The 16,601-nt window shown below is 42.1% G+C and overlaps 1 protein-coding gene across 4 annotated transcripts in view; it reads left to right on the forward strand.

Annotated features, from left to right (window-relative positions):
• Window positions 1–16,601, forward strand: part of BTRC (beta-transducin repeat containing E3 ubiquitin protein ligase) — a 346,883-nt gene that overhangs the window by 271,933 nt on the left and 58,349 nt on the right. For all 4 annotated transcript variants that reach the window (XM_077455333.1, XM_077455336.1, XM_077455334.1 and 1 more), the window contains 2 exons: window positions 13,079–13,175; window positions 13,269–13,406. In XM_077455333.1, coding sequence (XP_077311459.1) covers window positions 13,079–13,175; window positions 13,269–13,406 — 235 coding nt within the window. The remainder of the gene's footprint in view (window positions 1–13,078; window positions 13,176–13,268; window positions 13,407–16,601) is intronic.

The raw sequence follows: 16,601 nt of genomic DNA on the forward strand, positions 1-16,601 counted from the left end.
GGATCCTCAAACTACGGCCCTCCAGCTGTTACGAAACTACACATCCCATGAGGCATTGTAAAACTCTTTCACAAACATAACTAGGCATGATGGGAATTGTAGTTCCTGAACAACTGGAGGGCCATAGTTTGAAGACCCATGGCCTATTTCATAGTTCTGGTAAAGCCAAAGGACATTGTACAGAGATTGTTCAATCAGAATGCATAGTGTATGGCCATCTTTCTAGAAGTACATAGAAAAGTGGATGGAGACACTAAGTTGTCCTCGTTCGACAGTCACCCTAGAGAAGCTCCAGAACTTTTTTAGTGCGTTTGCTGCACTTGAGGAGCCTTTAACATGTAATACAAACACAAGGAACATTTGCAGTGATTCTAAAACACAAATGGTGAATTTCTGCATTTTTTGTGTGGTTTGCCATGCATTTAAAAAGACACACAGATGTGAATGGAGCCTCATTGTTATTGTGTAAATGCACAAATTTCACTTTCAGGTCCCATTGACACCCAGAGTAGTGGGAGTGCATGTTTTTGGCTCATTTGCCCAGTGACACACATAAAGCAGCCCATTGATTTCAGTGAGCTGCGCTACATGTGGCAAAGTAGCTCATGGGACAATTTGGTATGGTGTAAGTTGCACGTTTTTTACTGAGTGTTTTGCTGCGTTTCTCATCTGTGGTTTTTTTTTATGTGGCAAAATGTGTGTTTGCTTCTGTGTTTGGTGTGCCATTAACCACTTCAATACCCGGCCATAGTCATATGACGGCCACAGATGGGATCTCCCATCTTGGGTGGACGTCATATGACGGCCTCGGTATATCGCCGCTCCTGCGGGCCCCCGGGGGCCCGCAGCGCGGCGATTGTGGATGAGCTGTGTCCCTCGGACACAGCCCATCCCCGATCTGTGGGATTTTCCTCCCCATCGACCCCCCCCCCCCCCCCCCCCCCCGATACATGTGACCGGCCGTGTCCAATCACAGCTGGTCACATGTACTGTGCCGTTATAGGGCTCGTGCACGCGCCTAGGGCGCGTGATGAGCGCCGATCGGGGATGCGGCTTGTCACCCTGACACAGCCCAACCCCGATCGCAGTAAAGAGCCAATGAAATTGGCTCTTTACCACGTGACCGGCTGTGTCCAATCACAACCGGTCACAGAATGTAAACAAACCACGGTAACGAGATGTTACCGGGTTCTCCTCCTCACGCACTGATCGTGTGTGAGGAGGAGAACCCGGTAACATCTCGTTACCGCTCAGTGTACACACCAACCACACTGATTACCCCCCCCCCCCCCCCAATAAAGAGGACCTGTCACCACCCATCAAAGTACCTGTCATCACCCATCACAGCCCATCTGAGTACCCGAGTACCTGTCCCAGCCCATCTGAGTACCCGAGTACCTGTCCCAGCCCATCTGAGTACCCGAGTACCTGTCCCAGCCCATCTGAGTACCCGAGTACCTGTCCCAGCCCATCTGAGTACCCGAGTACCTGTCCCAGCCCATCTGAGTACTCGAGTACCTGTCCCAGCCCATCTGAGTACTCGAGTACCTGTCCCAGCCCATCTGAGTACCCGAGTACCTGTCCCAGCCCATCTGAGTACCCGAGTACCTGTCCCAGCCCATCTGAGTACCCGAGTACCTGTCCCAGCCCATCTGAGTACCCGAGTACCTGTCCCAGCCCATCTGAGTACCCGAGTACCTGTCCCAGCCCATCTGAGTACCCGAGTACCTGTCCCAGCCCATCTGAGTACCCGAGTACCTGTCACCAGCCCGTCGGAGTACCCAAGTACCTGTCACCAGCCCGTTGGAGTAACAGAGTACCTGTCACCAGCCCGTCAAGAGTACCTGAGTACCTATTTGCAGCCCATGCCTCATAGAATACACATTGGGGTGTTTGCTTTCCAAAATGGGGTAATTTTGTAGGTAATTCTATTGTCCTGGTGCTCCAGGACCTTCAAAAGTGTGATAGGTAGGAAATGAACGAAATGAGATGTGTAATTTATGCTCCTAGAACGCCTGAAGGTACCACTTCCATGTTAGATCTCTGTATATGGCCAGGCTGTGTAAAAGTCTCACATATGTGGTATCACAATACTCAGAAGGAGTAGCAGAATGTGTTTTGGGGTGTCATTTTTGCTATATACATGCTATGTGTTAGAAATATCTTATAAATTGACAACTTTGTGTAAAAAAAAAAAGATTTTAATTTTCTTTCCACGTTTTCTGAAGACTTGTGTAAAAAAATGAACTGCTCAAAAGACTCATAATGCTTCATAGAATATACTTTGGGGTGTTTGTTTTCCAAAATTGGGTCATTTCATTTGGGCCTTCACAATTGTAATAGGTCGTTAGGAAATTAGAGGCGTCATTTATGCTCCTAGAACCCTTTATGGTGCTCCCTGCATTTTGGACTTCTCTGTGTGGCCAGCCTGTGTAAAAGTCCCACACATGTGGTATCGCCATACTCTGGAAGAGTTGCAGAATGTATTTTGGGGTGTAATTGGAAGTATGCATATGCTGTGTATGAGAAATAACTTGTTATGACAATTTTGTAAAAAAAAAAAAACATTCTACTTTTTCCCAGAAATTGTGGGAAAAATTACAACTTCAAAAAACTCACCATGCCTCTTACTAAATACCTTGGACTGTCTACTTTTCAAAAAGGGGTCATTTGGGGGTTATTTGTACTTTCCTGACATTTCAGAGCCTCAAGAAATGAGATAGGCTGTCAGTGCATCAGGTGTGATCAATTTTCAATGATTTGCACCATAGCTTGTAGACTCTAACTTTCAAAGAGACTAAATAATATCCACCAATTTGGTTTATTTTTACCAAAGAGATGTAGCCGTATACATTTTCGCCGAAATTTATGAACAAAAATGACATATTTGCAAAATGTTATCATGGAAACTAAAAAAAAGTGGGTTTTTTTTCCAAATTTTCGTTCTTTTTTCACTTATACTGCAAAAAATAAAAAACCCAGTGGTGATTAAATACCACCAAAAGAAAGCTCTATTTGTATGAAAAAAATGCTAAAAATTTTGTTTGGGTACAGTGTTGTATGACTGAGTAACTGGCATTCAAAGTGTTAGAGCGCTGAAAGCTAAAAATTGGTCTGGTAAGGAAGCTGTATAAATGCCCTGTATTGAAGTGGTTAACAATTAATGACCCTGAAAGCGCAACTAGGTCATTTTAGGTGTATAAATGTGGCAATAAACTATGCAATCTTATTGTACAATCTCCTCTAGATTTACCAAAAGCTATATAATAGGAGGACACACCTTCTATTCAATCACTGTATCCAAACAGGCAGGCTCTTGCACTACATCAGGGGTGTCCCATGGGCTGAATGTAGCCCCAGAGAATTTAGCATGTGGCCTGAGCCCCTCTGGAGGGACCCTGGGGAAGCCAGGCAAATGCACGCATGGAGAAATGCTGGGGATGCTGTGCAAAACGTTGTTGAGGGTGTGTGCTAAAGAGGTCGGCTGGTAAACTCCTTCCCATGTCTTACTGGTTTCTCCATCCCAAATTGCCATGCCAGCAAGTGTTGAAGCTTTCTAAGAAATAAAGCAAGGGTTAAGGTAAGCCCTTGTTCTCAAAATCAAAGAAAACTTTTCTTTTTCTGCAACCGAGGTACATTAATGGTATATTTGTACATTGGGGAGCTGGATTTTAGAAAAAAAGGTGAACTTAGCCTTTTATTTTAAATCAGTTGGATCTTTGTGGTCCACCCCTCAGCCGGATTGCTTTTGGATGTCCCATACATCTATGAACGACTTAATCCCTATGTGCCCAAAAAAGAAAACTTGTTCTGACAGAAAAATCTTCCTCTTCCTTGGAGAGTAATTGATCCTGCAGCTCTGTCTATTGGCCCTGTGTACTATTTGTTCAAAACATTGAGGTATGTTGGTTAGAGAAGGGGATATGGTGGGTAGGCTTTCAACTGTTTTTGTTGGTTAATGGCTACCTCCTGAAGGCAACAACGTAACCTGTGTCTGTGAATTACTTCATACATGTGTCCCTCAATGGACTTAGTGTTACTAAACCCAGGAAACTGCTAAAAACCTTTTCTCCTCAGCAATATATAGCAGTCTTGTGACTTCTATCAGTGTCTGGTTGAAACTTGTAGGAGGAGTTTTCATTCTCCCCTGACTGGCCTATGAGAATGTAGGAATCTTGACCCTCTGTCTGGACAGTGCTGATTGGCCCTGTGCTGATCACATGCACCTTTCCAAGGAAAAAAAAAACCTCTCAAGACGTGCACACCAAACTGAGCATGTGCAGTGTGCTCCCAAGTGTAGTAAGGGGAGGATCAGAGAAGACAGGATCAAACAACCTTTTTACGCAATGCAAAGGATTGACCCCTTAGGTTCCACAGCGAGTATAAAAAGCCTGCTTTACTGCATATACAGAATGATTTTACTGTTGTGGGTCTGGTAACACTTCAAATAAAAAATAATTATATATATATATATATATATATATATATATATATATATATATATATATATTTAGAAAAAAAAACTTAATTTTAGACCCAGTGACATCACTTTTCTATCCAATGCAGGGAGATAATGGATGGGAAGTCTGGAGTAACTGGCCTTCTAGGCAGGCTGTATTAGCATGCAGGCTGCCCTATGTAATGCCCACATGTGATGCTGAGCCTCTATGAATGAAGGAACTGAAATCCAATAAATGAAAGGTGCTTACCAGGGACAGTAATGTTGGGGAGAAAAGAGAGCAAGATAATGCTAGATGTCCTCCAGCCAGGAAGTAAGTTGAGCTGTATGTGACTTGCTGTAGCTTCTAATGCACACTGTGAGAAGCTTGCAGCATGCAATGACATTAGGATAAGCAATTTTAGTACAGGAAGAGCTTGCATAACTGTGCAATAAGGAAAGTAAAGCTGGAGTTAAACATTTTGAATGAAATATATATCATATATACTACACATCAATTATCAATTGACTAAGTTCCTATATACATTGCACAGTGATTCTGCTGTAGTATTCGTTTTTATCTACCCATAAACCAGGGCTGTAACTATATGTCATGCGGCCGTCTTGTAAAACTATAAAGGGGCCCTGCCGCTGTAATTTCCATCTCCAAGGCAGTTCTTCTAGTTATACAGAGTATTAATTGCTTCCATAGAAATTGTGGTTCTCTTACAATATATACATTCATCTTGCTCAAAATGATTTGCTGAGTGTTATTGTTGCCTGCATAAATCATTGGATAGCTGGACAGCTCCTGACTCCCATACACAGCTCATACAGTCTCTAACACACCCCATAAATTGAAGCACATTTCACTAGTGTGTAGTTTACATATTCTTGCAGTGTTTAATTGCTGTATTTCCGTTCTCTCATTATTATATAAACTAATTGGTTCTCACTTTCAGGATTAAGAGGCTGGGAAACAAAGTGAGCGCTTTGGCTCCACTGGGGATTCCAGCTATTCCCAAGGGATTATATTTCTATGGTTCCCAATGACATAGTTCACACCAGTGCGGTCAGTTCCAGGGCTTTCCAGTTCCAGGGAAAAAAAGTAGAACATGCTGCATTTTTCCTGTACTGGAACGCAGTAAAACACATCAAAAACACACTAAAATGCACTGGAACGCATAAAAAATGTATTGGACCCTAGTATAGTGGGGAAAAAAAACAAGAAACAAAACACATGGAATGAATCTGAAAACACATCAAAAACGCACCGGAACGTGTTAAAAACATGCATACGTAAACACATCCGGAACGGATCTAGAGTGCGTTTTTGTGGTGTGAACGACCCCTAAAAGGAGCTTTGGCTTTGCTCTGTAATGCAGCTGAACTGCCAGTGGACTCGTGCTATTATAAAGCAAGTCCAGCAGTCAGGCAAACAAACCTCCTTTCAATCACTTCTGTCTGTTTCTTTGTTCTTACCTTATGACCTTCGTTGTGAGGTTTAAGTACGAAACCCTTGTAATCACTTTAAAGATTTTCCTTGTTACATTTTAATACATTGATGCCTTTTGTTTAAAGCCCAACTCCGGGTAAAAAAAAATGCACTGCACAGGTTAACTGCTCGTTTTTTTTATAGGGAAGAGGAATGTAGAGATGTAGTGTCACATAAATATAAAGGGGTATCTGCAAAAGGCTAATACAGCTCTATACCAAGAAGTCATTAACCCGACAATATAACCAAAATGAAATTTTTTTAAGAAAGATGGGTGTTAAAGACGGCCTCTTGGTATATCTAATATGATCAAATACACAAAATATTCTAAACATTTATGGCTTTATTACAAAATATACAAAATGTGTTTTTTTTATTTTTATTTCATAGTCTTTATTTATTTTCATCAATATTTTACATAATAAAAAAAGAGAAACATTCTCTATGACAAATATAACACTTATTTCACCTTAACAAGTACAATATTTCTATGAAACAAGGTAAACCTTTAGGAAGCATTCTTATCTATAAGATGTCATTAATTCTTCTATCTAACCCCCCTTTTCTCTCACTGCTCAGATATTCTTCCTTCCCCTTTTCTTTCCTCTTTCCCCTCCTCTCCTCTCCTCCCCTCCCCCCCCCCCACAAAATGTGTTTTTAATCAGCTGGGCAATATAGATTCCCCTCCCCCGCCCCCATAGATAAAATCAACAAGATAGTCATGTTTGTAAAGCTCTCCTACGCGTTTCACAGTCACAAGCGCTTCTTCAGGATTTTAGTCTCATCATCTCACTCAATACCTGCTGATGGGAAGACATATGCATTGGAAACCAATGTACCAGGGAAAACATAGACTATACTTCACATATGAAGGATATCTAAAAGGCTACTCTAGAATTCCCATTCCCATGAAAAGGAGAGGTGGGGGCCCTGGTATCTCCAGTCAAAGCACAAAGTGCATGGATATACATTGGAACCCAAAGACAGCAACCCCAGCTGGGGAAATCGGGACCTCGGGAGACTAAGACACCCTTTTGGTTTTTATCCACCTGTTGGAACACTCATAGAGGGCTTTTCTTATGACAGAAATATACTATCCTTGAGCTTCCTTTTGTGTGTTACTACTATCCTTGCATTTTGTGCTTTGAATGGAGACCCCTCCTCTCCTTTTCATCAATGGGAATTCTGGAGTAACTTTCTAGACATCCTTCATATGTCGACGGTTTTTGCCCAGTCTGTTCCATTTCCGTAGGTTGCTGTCTTTGGGTTCCAATGTATATGTCTCCCCATAGTCTGAAGGGATATGATGGGTCCATCAGCAGGTATTAAGTCAGATGATGAGAGGCTGAACTCATGAAGAAACTGCTATGATAGCGAAACACCTAGGAAAGCTTTACAGTCGGGGCAGTTGAACCGTGCAGTGCCCCACTGCATGTGAAACCTTTTTTTTGTTAGCCCAGACTTGGGCTTTAAATACCTATTGGTTGCTTTATTCTTGGATAAATAAAGGAAACCATCACTTTTGTTTACAAATATTATAGAATTAAACTAATGAATCAATATCTGATTCTATAGATGTAGTAGCAATTCCCAATGAATTCTCAAGAAGCTCATCAGATATTTTGGTTGTAATTTTGTCTTTTGTGTACTTCAACCTTAAAAATAGTTGCTTAGCAATATAGGTGCTGTTGAAAACTGATGACCTGAATAGGGCGTGATTGTGAAGAGTGGGAGATTTATTTGGGGGGAAGATAGAACTTGTAAAGGTCCAGTAAAGAGACATTTCAGTCACATGTGTTTGCTAAGTATAAAGGATTTTTTTTTGGGGTAATTTTTGGTAAAAATGCAACATTATTGATTATTACGTTTTATGATTTTTTTGTTGGGCTGCATTCATAGCCATCTTACATAATTATATAGTAGGTGAGGTTTAAAAAAGACACAAGTCCATTAAGTCCAACCTGTGCGTGTGCATTTATGTCAGTATTACATTGTATATCCCTGTATGTTGTGGTCGTTCAGGTGCCTATCATCAGTTTTTTTTAAATGACTGGTTTACCCTGGTATCTCTGTTTTCATCTAATTTTCAGCAGGTAAATAAATGGTGGTTCAACTGTTGCCAAATTGCATATTTTTACCTGCATCCAGAAAATATATTTTATGTATTGCACATTACCTATTTTTAAGCTTGATCAATTAAAATGTATATATTTTTGTACTTCCTTGTGACTTCATGGTTGTTCACTGCCCTTTAAAAGTCCCATTTAGAGGAAATTTTCCTAATTTATCCGTTTGTAAATATTAGGAACAATGGTCTGGCAATTATTTGAATGAGTTCCTTAATGACCCTCGGGTGCAAGACATGTGGCCCCGGTGACTGGTTAATGTTACGTTTTTCAAGTCTATTTCTAATTCTATCCTCTGTTAGCCATGAGGGTGCATCCTGTGATGTGTCGTGAGGATAAACATTGGGCTGAAGGTTGGACACCCCTGCTCTAGCACATACATACATATAGACATACTTTACAGCCATGGATTGACCACTAAACTACTGATTTCTGTGCTACAGTTCTGGCTGTGAACATACCACAAAATAGTTTAAACAACCAGTCAAAACATTTTCTTCACTACAGAGTATCCGAGAATTTGAAATAAAAAAAAAAAAAAACATTTTACTAAACCTGATCCGAGCCTGTCTAGTTATATGGAGTAACACAGCAAAGAGCAGTAATCCATACAATCTTTCACTTTCTAATGAAAGTTATATTTTCCTTTATATGGAAGATGCTTGATGTGTGTGTACCCAATTAATCGTCAGGGCGTTGGGTCTCGCCAGGTTCTGCTGGCAGGACGCAGATTTAGTTGTTTTAATATGGGTAAAGAGATTATGTAAAATGAGTTTACTATATCAACAGAGGCATTTTTTCAATGTGTGTTTCAGCCAGATATGTGTGCATCTTAAGTGATACTTCTAATACTTTTACTAAACGAAATGAAAAACTTGCGTGCAGTGAGAGCGCATTGATAATATTAGTATTGAGTTTGTATTGGGGGATTGTGACAAGCATGTTATATGGCTGCTTTCTTACATATGAATATTTCAATTTGTTCTGCTTTGTAAGTCTTCCTGCTCTTATAATCGTCTATTAAGTACAGTATATCACATCGGAAGTCCTGATTTGTTTTAGGATATTATGTATGAGATGCAAGAGGTCTACTAAAAAATAACGATGTGTTTTCTACTTAGGATAACTGTATTAAGTTTTCTGGCTTTAACATTTTCTGTGACCAAAACAAATTCAGATTGGTAAGTTAGAACTCCAAGTCTACTTACCTGTTTTAGGTCAGTGTCTCAGAAGGTTTTCCACATTTTTCAGTGAGTTAGCGTGACTCAAAATGTGCGCTACCAAACGGTGGAGCAGAACGTTAAAGGGTTTTAATGTCATTGGATCCCCATTACGAACAGATTTCTAACATTTCAGAAGCAGAGGTCAGCAATGACAGCCTTCATGTTCTAGAAGTACAGGTCCCCTTTTAGGGTGAAGTTCACCTTCACCACATTATAAATGCAGGTATTTTTTGCAGGTAAAAAAAAAAAGTGTACCGTATTTATCGGCGTATAACACGCACCCCAAGTTTAGGAGGGAATTTTAAGGAAAAAAATTAAATTTAAATGCCCATTAATGCAGCCTTATCAGTGTCCATCTGCAGCCTTGCACAGCGTCCATCTGCATGCTTGTCAGTGTCATTTGCAGCCTTGTCACTGTCCATCTGCAGCCTTCTCAGTGTCATTTGCAGCCTTGCCCAGGCTGCAGTTAAACTGCAGTGACATGTCAGTGTCACTGCAGTTTAAAAAATGGCGCCGCTGAGATACACAGAGCTGGTCGTGTGTATCTCGGCTCTTCTCCTGGTACCACCCAATCCCGCCATTGGACCTGTGTTATGTCCATCATAGGGTGGGACTGGATGGGACTACGAGAAGAGCCGAGATACACAGGACCGGCTCTGTGCATCTCGGCGGCGCTATTTTCAAACTGCAGTAACACTGACATGTCACTGCAGTTTAACTGCAGCCTGGGCGTGACTGTGAGTGGAGCCGAGCGCCGACACATATACATACATAGCCGAGTGTACTTGGCTCACAGTCACGCCCAGTCCCTGTATTATGTCCTTCATAGGAGGGACTGGGCGTGACTGTGAGCGGAACTAGCAGAGTACACTCAGCTATGTATAGATATCAGAGGCGCTCACTCCTCCTCTCACAATCAGCGGGGGATCAGCGTATAACACACACCCACGATTTTCCATTGATTTTAAGGGGAAAAGGGTGCGTGTTATACGCCGATAAATACAGTATTTGCTTTTTTCTAAAACGCCTGCAGAATTTTGCACCCTTGGTCAGTAGCTCACGGGTGAAATTTCAGGCTCCTGCAGACACTTCCTCCAGCTTGTCTGCTTATACAGTACCTACATACGAGCAGATAATTTCAAATCTGGAGGAAGTGTCAATGAACTACAAGAGTCCTCATCAGTGCTTTTGCAGTTCACGGACAACTACAAGCTGTCTGCCGCAGTAGAAGACAGTTCTTGTAGTTCATTTGCAGATTGCTGCAAGCGAATGATGCAGCTGTGTGTGGAAACCCGCATAGCCATACTATTTTTGAAAAGTGACAACGCGTGTGGGGAGAAGTATACCATTTCTAAAAATGGAGATAACATGATCCATTAACCATTAGCTATATTAGAACACCTGTAAAGCTTTTTTTGCTGTTTGTTTTCCTCTTGGGTAGATTCATCCACTCAATAGAGCCCTGGTCATCATTACCCTGTTAGAGAAAGTGATCCAAAATGTTATAGTTGTCACAGGAAGCGTTGGGGGTAATCCTCCAATGGGGGCAACTGCCCAAGGGGGGAATTCCCCTCCAACTCCAGGAAGTGAAATGAAAGTTTCAAAATGGGACACAGACAGCAAATAATAAATATGCTTTCTTTACTCTCTCCAGAACAAAAGTAAACTTTTTTGGCCATACATACGATTTAAGTGTTTTCTTTGCTCTCTGATCGATTTATACCAAGACTGATCCCAGAAACTAGCATGACACATGCCTAAAAGTTTGTTGCTTTGTAACTTTTTTTTAAAAGTTGTAATGTAGTTGTTAAAGCAATTGTGAAGGTAATTTTTTTTTTTTTTTAGAGAAATAACAAACATGTCTATATTTACCTGCTCTGTACAGTGGAATTGCACAGAGCGGCCACAAACTTCCTCTTCTCAGGTCCCCCACCGGCCCTCCTGGCTCCTCCCCTCAATCCAGTGCCCCATGGGAAGCCGCTTCCTATGGGAGCGCTCATGCATTCTCACTCCTGAGCCCCACTTCTGCGTCCATTGACACAGACAGCAGGACTCTGCCCTGAACACCCTCCCCCCGGTCACTGACTTTGATTGACAGCACTGGGAGCCAATGACTCCCAGTGTTCCAGTAAAGTCAAATGAGAGCTCAGGTAAGTAAAAGGGGGAGGGGGGAATGCTGATGCCTAAAAATTTTTTACCTTAATGCATGGAATGTTTAGGCTTTTCAACCATTTTAAGATATCTCTGCCTTGAATGGAATCTGGACTAAGGGCCAGTTCACACCAGGTTTAGTTCCCTGCGCTTTTTTCTGCACTAAAAATGCATGCACAGTGTTTTCCATGTATTCCAATGGCTCTAGTTCACACCATGCAGTCAGTTTCTGGTGCAGAAACCGACCAGAACTGACTGTATTGGTGCAGAAAAAACGGAACTGCACGGAACTGCATCTGGTGTGAATTGGCCCTAAATGATTCTTGAATTGTAATTTTTTTTTTATAACCTCCTGAATTACTTTTCTACCTTTTTTTTTTTTCTGGGTTTATTTTATGGCTAGTTCACACCTGAATCATACAGGGACATGGTCCACTTTGTTGTGCGATTCCTATGCGACTCGGTGCAATTTTCTGCTCCTTCATTTAAATGGGCTGAAATCACACTGGAATGCACCATAAGTAGGGTATGCACTATTTTCAAACACTTACTGCAGCAAATTGCATGTTAGTAGAGTAGAATTTGGGATGTTAGGATTTTGACACTGTGCAGGAATCTCTCACGCAAAGCGAGTTTCCTGCACTGCATTCCAGTGGGAATGAGTCATTCATTTTCAACCACTGAGTTTTTTTAGAAATTTTTTTTTTGCTTGAAATAGTTTGGATGTATGTGCCTTGATTACATTGAGCTTCTCAGTGTTCCATCCAAAAGCATTAGAAGTATCTACCTATGAGCCTCAACATGCTTTGAGGTCTTGTAGGAAAACTTGATTTAGTGTGCGACATTCGTTTAGCACAGTATGAAGGAAAAGCCGGCAGAGTCTTAGGCTGATTAGGTGCTCCAAAACCCAGAAAATTTTAAGGAATAGTTTCGTAAACTTAAGTACTGCCAGTGAGCAAAAAAAACAAAAGGCCTAAGCAGGTACGTTATGTCTTTTTTTTTTTTTGATGGCTGGCTGGTAAAGTTGCTGAGAAACACATTTGTGCCTTTACTATAAAAGCCAGTTTAAAATGTTACTAAACCCAGGACCCTGCATTCACTATATCTGGTCTACCCCAGTACACAGAACACGGAAATGCATTATTTTAGTAAATATTAACCTGTTATATACTGCTGATGAGAAAATATAATTATCAGTCTTGTGACTTCTCTCAGTGTCTGGTTAAACCTTGTAGGAGGAGTTTTCATTCTCCTCTGCATGACCCCTGATCCTCTGTCTGGACAGTGCTGATTGGCCCTGTTCCGGCCACATGCACTTTCCCAAGAAAAGAAAAAACCTCTCTTGAAATACACGCCAAACTGAACATGTACAGAGAGCTCCCAAGGCTCTGTTCTAGCAGGAGAGGAATTGGGGACTGTGGAAGAAGGGGAGGATCAGAGAAGACAGGATAAAACAGCATTTTTACACAGTGCTTAGGTTCCACAGTGAGCATAACCTGCATGCTTTACTGCATATACACACTGATTTTACTGTTGTGGGTTTAGTAACACTGTAAAATTAGAGCAGTTGCCATTTCTGTTTATGCCATATCTTTTCATTTTCATCAGAGTACATATTTAAGACCTTATTTCTTTTGTCTTTTAGGGGACAGTATCTATTTAAAAACAAGCCACCAGATGGAAAGATGCCACCTAATTCATTCTACAGGGCACTTTATCCTAAAATCATCCAAGATATAGAGGTGAGATTTTCTTGAACTTGCACAGGTTGCTATTGAATATTGTTGTCTTCACATATGGCTCATACTGTTTATTTTTTCCTTTACTCATACAAGACGATAGAATCGAATTGGCGATGTGGACGACACAGTTTACAGAGAATTCACTGTCGGAGTGAAACAAGCAAAGGTGTCTACTGTTTACAGTATGATGACCAGAAGATAGTGAGCGGCCTCAGAGATAATACCATCAAGGTGAATTCTGTAAAATGCTTTAGGAGGAAAGGGTCTTAAATTTGCTAATATACATAGCTTAAATGATCTGCAACAGTGACCTTATCTTAAATTGTGTTCATTGGTTTGATTTTATGGACTGCCGTTATAAAACCAGCAAGCTGTGACTACAAGGCTGACTGTAGACTTTAGATTTATGTCAGAACTTCGCAAACAAAGCAGCTAGAGATGAGCTGTTCCATTTACAAAGTGAATCCCTCCTGATAAAATGTGCAAGCCACATGATTCATTTTTGAAATGGTGAAGGACATACTCAGGGATGTGACTTTTATGACCCCAGAAAGGATGATATGCTCTAATTGTATCAAAGCACAAACTGATTTGCTTGTTTCTACGTGTGACTTCCAGGAAAATTTTATTCTGAATAAGGCTACTTTTCACACTTGGGCGTGGGGGGCGTTAGCAGTAGTTTTCTACTCTGGCCTGGCCTTTCTAGTCTGGCTTTCACACTGGGGAGGCATGAGAGGCGCCTTTCAGGCACTTTACGTGTTCATATTGCTACCCCACAATGAAGGCCTTCCAGGAAACTGACTGTTTAGCTTCTGGAAAATGCAGTGTTGACTAATGGGCAATTATTGCTTCAATGTCCCTGTTGTTGTTACCGTATGTCCTGAACCAGGCACTTCCTCTTCCAGTCTTCCTACAGTCCACTGTGTGTCAGATTGATAATTCTACAGTTGTTTTAGTGAAAATGGTCTATGTGGCAGACTGCAAAAAAACTGGAAACAGAAGTTCATGCACCAGACCAACTATTATGGATTAGTGAAGTGTCCTCAAAATCTGTGTGTTCTAATTGTGCCCAGACCGTGAACAATAAAATGTTTACATATTCTGAGGAAGCAGTAAAAGCTCTTCATAACAAGTGCACGCATTACCCTCTGTAGCTATATGCATTGTGGAGAAATTAATCTTCAAAGTTGTCAAATGAGACCCTGAAAACCTAGTTTTTATTTATTCCTTTCTTTTGCACCAGAAAATTAGCAGCCTACCAACCTTCTAATGTAAACATACAGAGGGTGCTGTAAACTAGCCTTTCTCACCAGGGTTTTGTGGAACCTTTTGGGTCCTTTTATAGATTGCTAAAGGTCCTTGCGCAATTTCTGCCTTTCCAATAAGCTACCATAGACACTATGATCTTTTCAGCTGTTTTTAATGGGTTCAAAGTTCTTAATGGCCACCAATGTAAGGGGCATTCTTCCCATTAACCACCAGTAAAAGAGTATTCTTCACAGTGACCACCAATCTATAGGGTAATATGACCCTTCGCAGACCATCAATCTAAGGGTACCTTTCTGCGCTGACCACCAAAAAACTGAGCAGTTCCCTAACCCCCTCCCCCAACACTTACCTGAACACCATCGCCATCAATTGATGTGCACAAGAGTCTTGGCTCTCCAGAGACTCTCACTACTCATTGGCTGAGGCAGCAGCTCCCACTGCTGTCAGTCACAGCCAGTGACCCACTGAGCAGAGAGAGGGGGCAGGTCCAAGCTGCGGCCCTGTGTGTGAATGGACACGCAGAGCAGTGACTCCGGAGCCCCCATAGCAAGCTGCTTGCTCTGGGGGCACTCAGCAGGACGGAAGGGCCAGAAGCACCAGCTTGGGACCCGAGAAGAGGAGATCCGAGCTGCTTTATGCAAAACCACTGCACAGATCAGGTGAGTATAACATATTTGTTGTTTATCCACTTCAATACCAGACACTTTCACCCCCTTTTTGCTCAGGGCAATTTTCAGCTTTCAGCGCTGTCATACTTTAAATGACAATTGCGCGATTATGCAACACTGTACCCATATGAAAGTTTTATCCTTTTTTTTCACACAAATAGAGCTTTCTTGCTGTGGTATTGTGGTTTAAAACAAGACTTTACAATCACTTTAAAGTGGAACTAATCCCATCGATTTAAGTCTCTTAATAGAGTTACTGTCACAGTTGCTTGTACTTTCAACTAAACTGGCAAGTCAAGAAATGGCTTGTGGCATAACTCATTATGCAAGCAACACTATGGAAATGCTGAACAGGGGCTAAGATGGCAGCTTTCCTGGCTTTAAAGGATAGGATAGTTTCATTCTGCTTTAACTGAACAAGATAAAAATGGAAGCAACTGGGGGCGTGGCCTGCACAGGCATGTGAACCCCTCCCCCCCGAGCTCCCGCTGCATCTCCTTGTTTGATCCTGTTCCCGCCATAGATCTGAACCGGCATGACCCAAACCACTTGCCACCACATCCGAGGTGACGCAGGAGTAAACAAACCAATTCACAGAGCCCATGATGACCCATAAAGAAGAGAAAGATGCCTCAGCCATGGAGTCCCAAAATGGCATCGGCTCTCCACAGCCTCAGAAAATGAAGAAGAGCCACGCGCTGACAAACAGGAGGTCGCCGGTAAATCCTCCAAATCTAACATGACACTGGATACATGCTTTACTATACTCAAAAGCTGCAGGGGACACGCTGCTACACACACACACACACACACACACACACACACACACACACACACACACACACACACACACACACAGGCCCTTGCTCCTGAGCTGGAAAGACTGCACAACCTGTCTGCCTTGGATGACATGCTGCCTCTGGATATCTTCCCTGTTCCTACCCCTGACATATTTGACATGCTGCAGGATGAAACCCCTCAACCCACACTCGCTGAAATCCTTTGTGCAGTCCAGAGGTGTACCGCCTCGGTGGATGGCCTGAAAGAGAGGTTTGGGGAACTCACAGAAACAGTATCCCTGATGCGGTAAGATCTCCAGAAAATAAGGGACAGAACCACAGCTGTGGAGAGCAGGATTAGTGACATGGAAGATCAATTACCCCCCCCCCCCCCCACATCACCAGAGACACTAGTACAGCAATGCAACAAGCCGCACAGGCCAATGCTAAAACTTATGACATAGAGAACCACCTGCGGCAGAATAATGTGTGCATCGTGGGGCTCCCCAAAAAGATTGAGGGCCAGGACCCCACAGCATTTACAGAACAATGACTGCGCAATGTCTTTGGCAAAGAGGCCTTCACATCACTGTTTGCGGTTGAGCGGGCTCATCGCACACCACCTTGGCCACTCCCACCTGGTCATCCACCAAGATCTAGGCTGGCAATGCTCCTGAACTACAAAGATTGTGAGATAATACTTAGGCTGG

The sequence above is a fragment of the Lithobates pipiens genome, unplaced genomic scaffold (assembly GCF_037356315.1).
Source record: "Lithobates pipiens isolate NorthernLeopardFrog02 unplaced genomic scaffold, aLitPip1_a1.2 Scaffold_25, whole genome shotgun sequence".
Taxonomy (NCBI): Eukaryota; Metazoa; Chordata; class Amphibia; order Anura; family Ranidae; genus Lithobates; species Lithobates pipiens.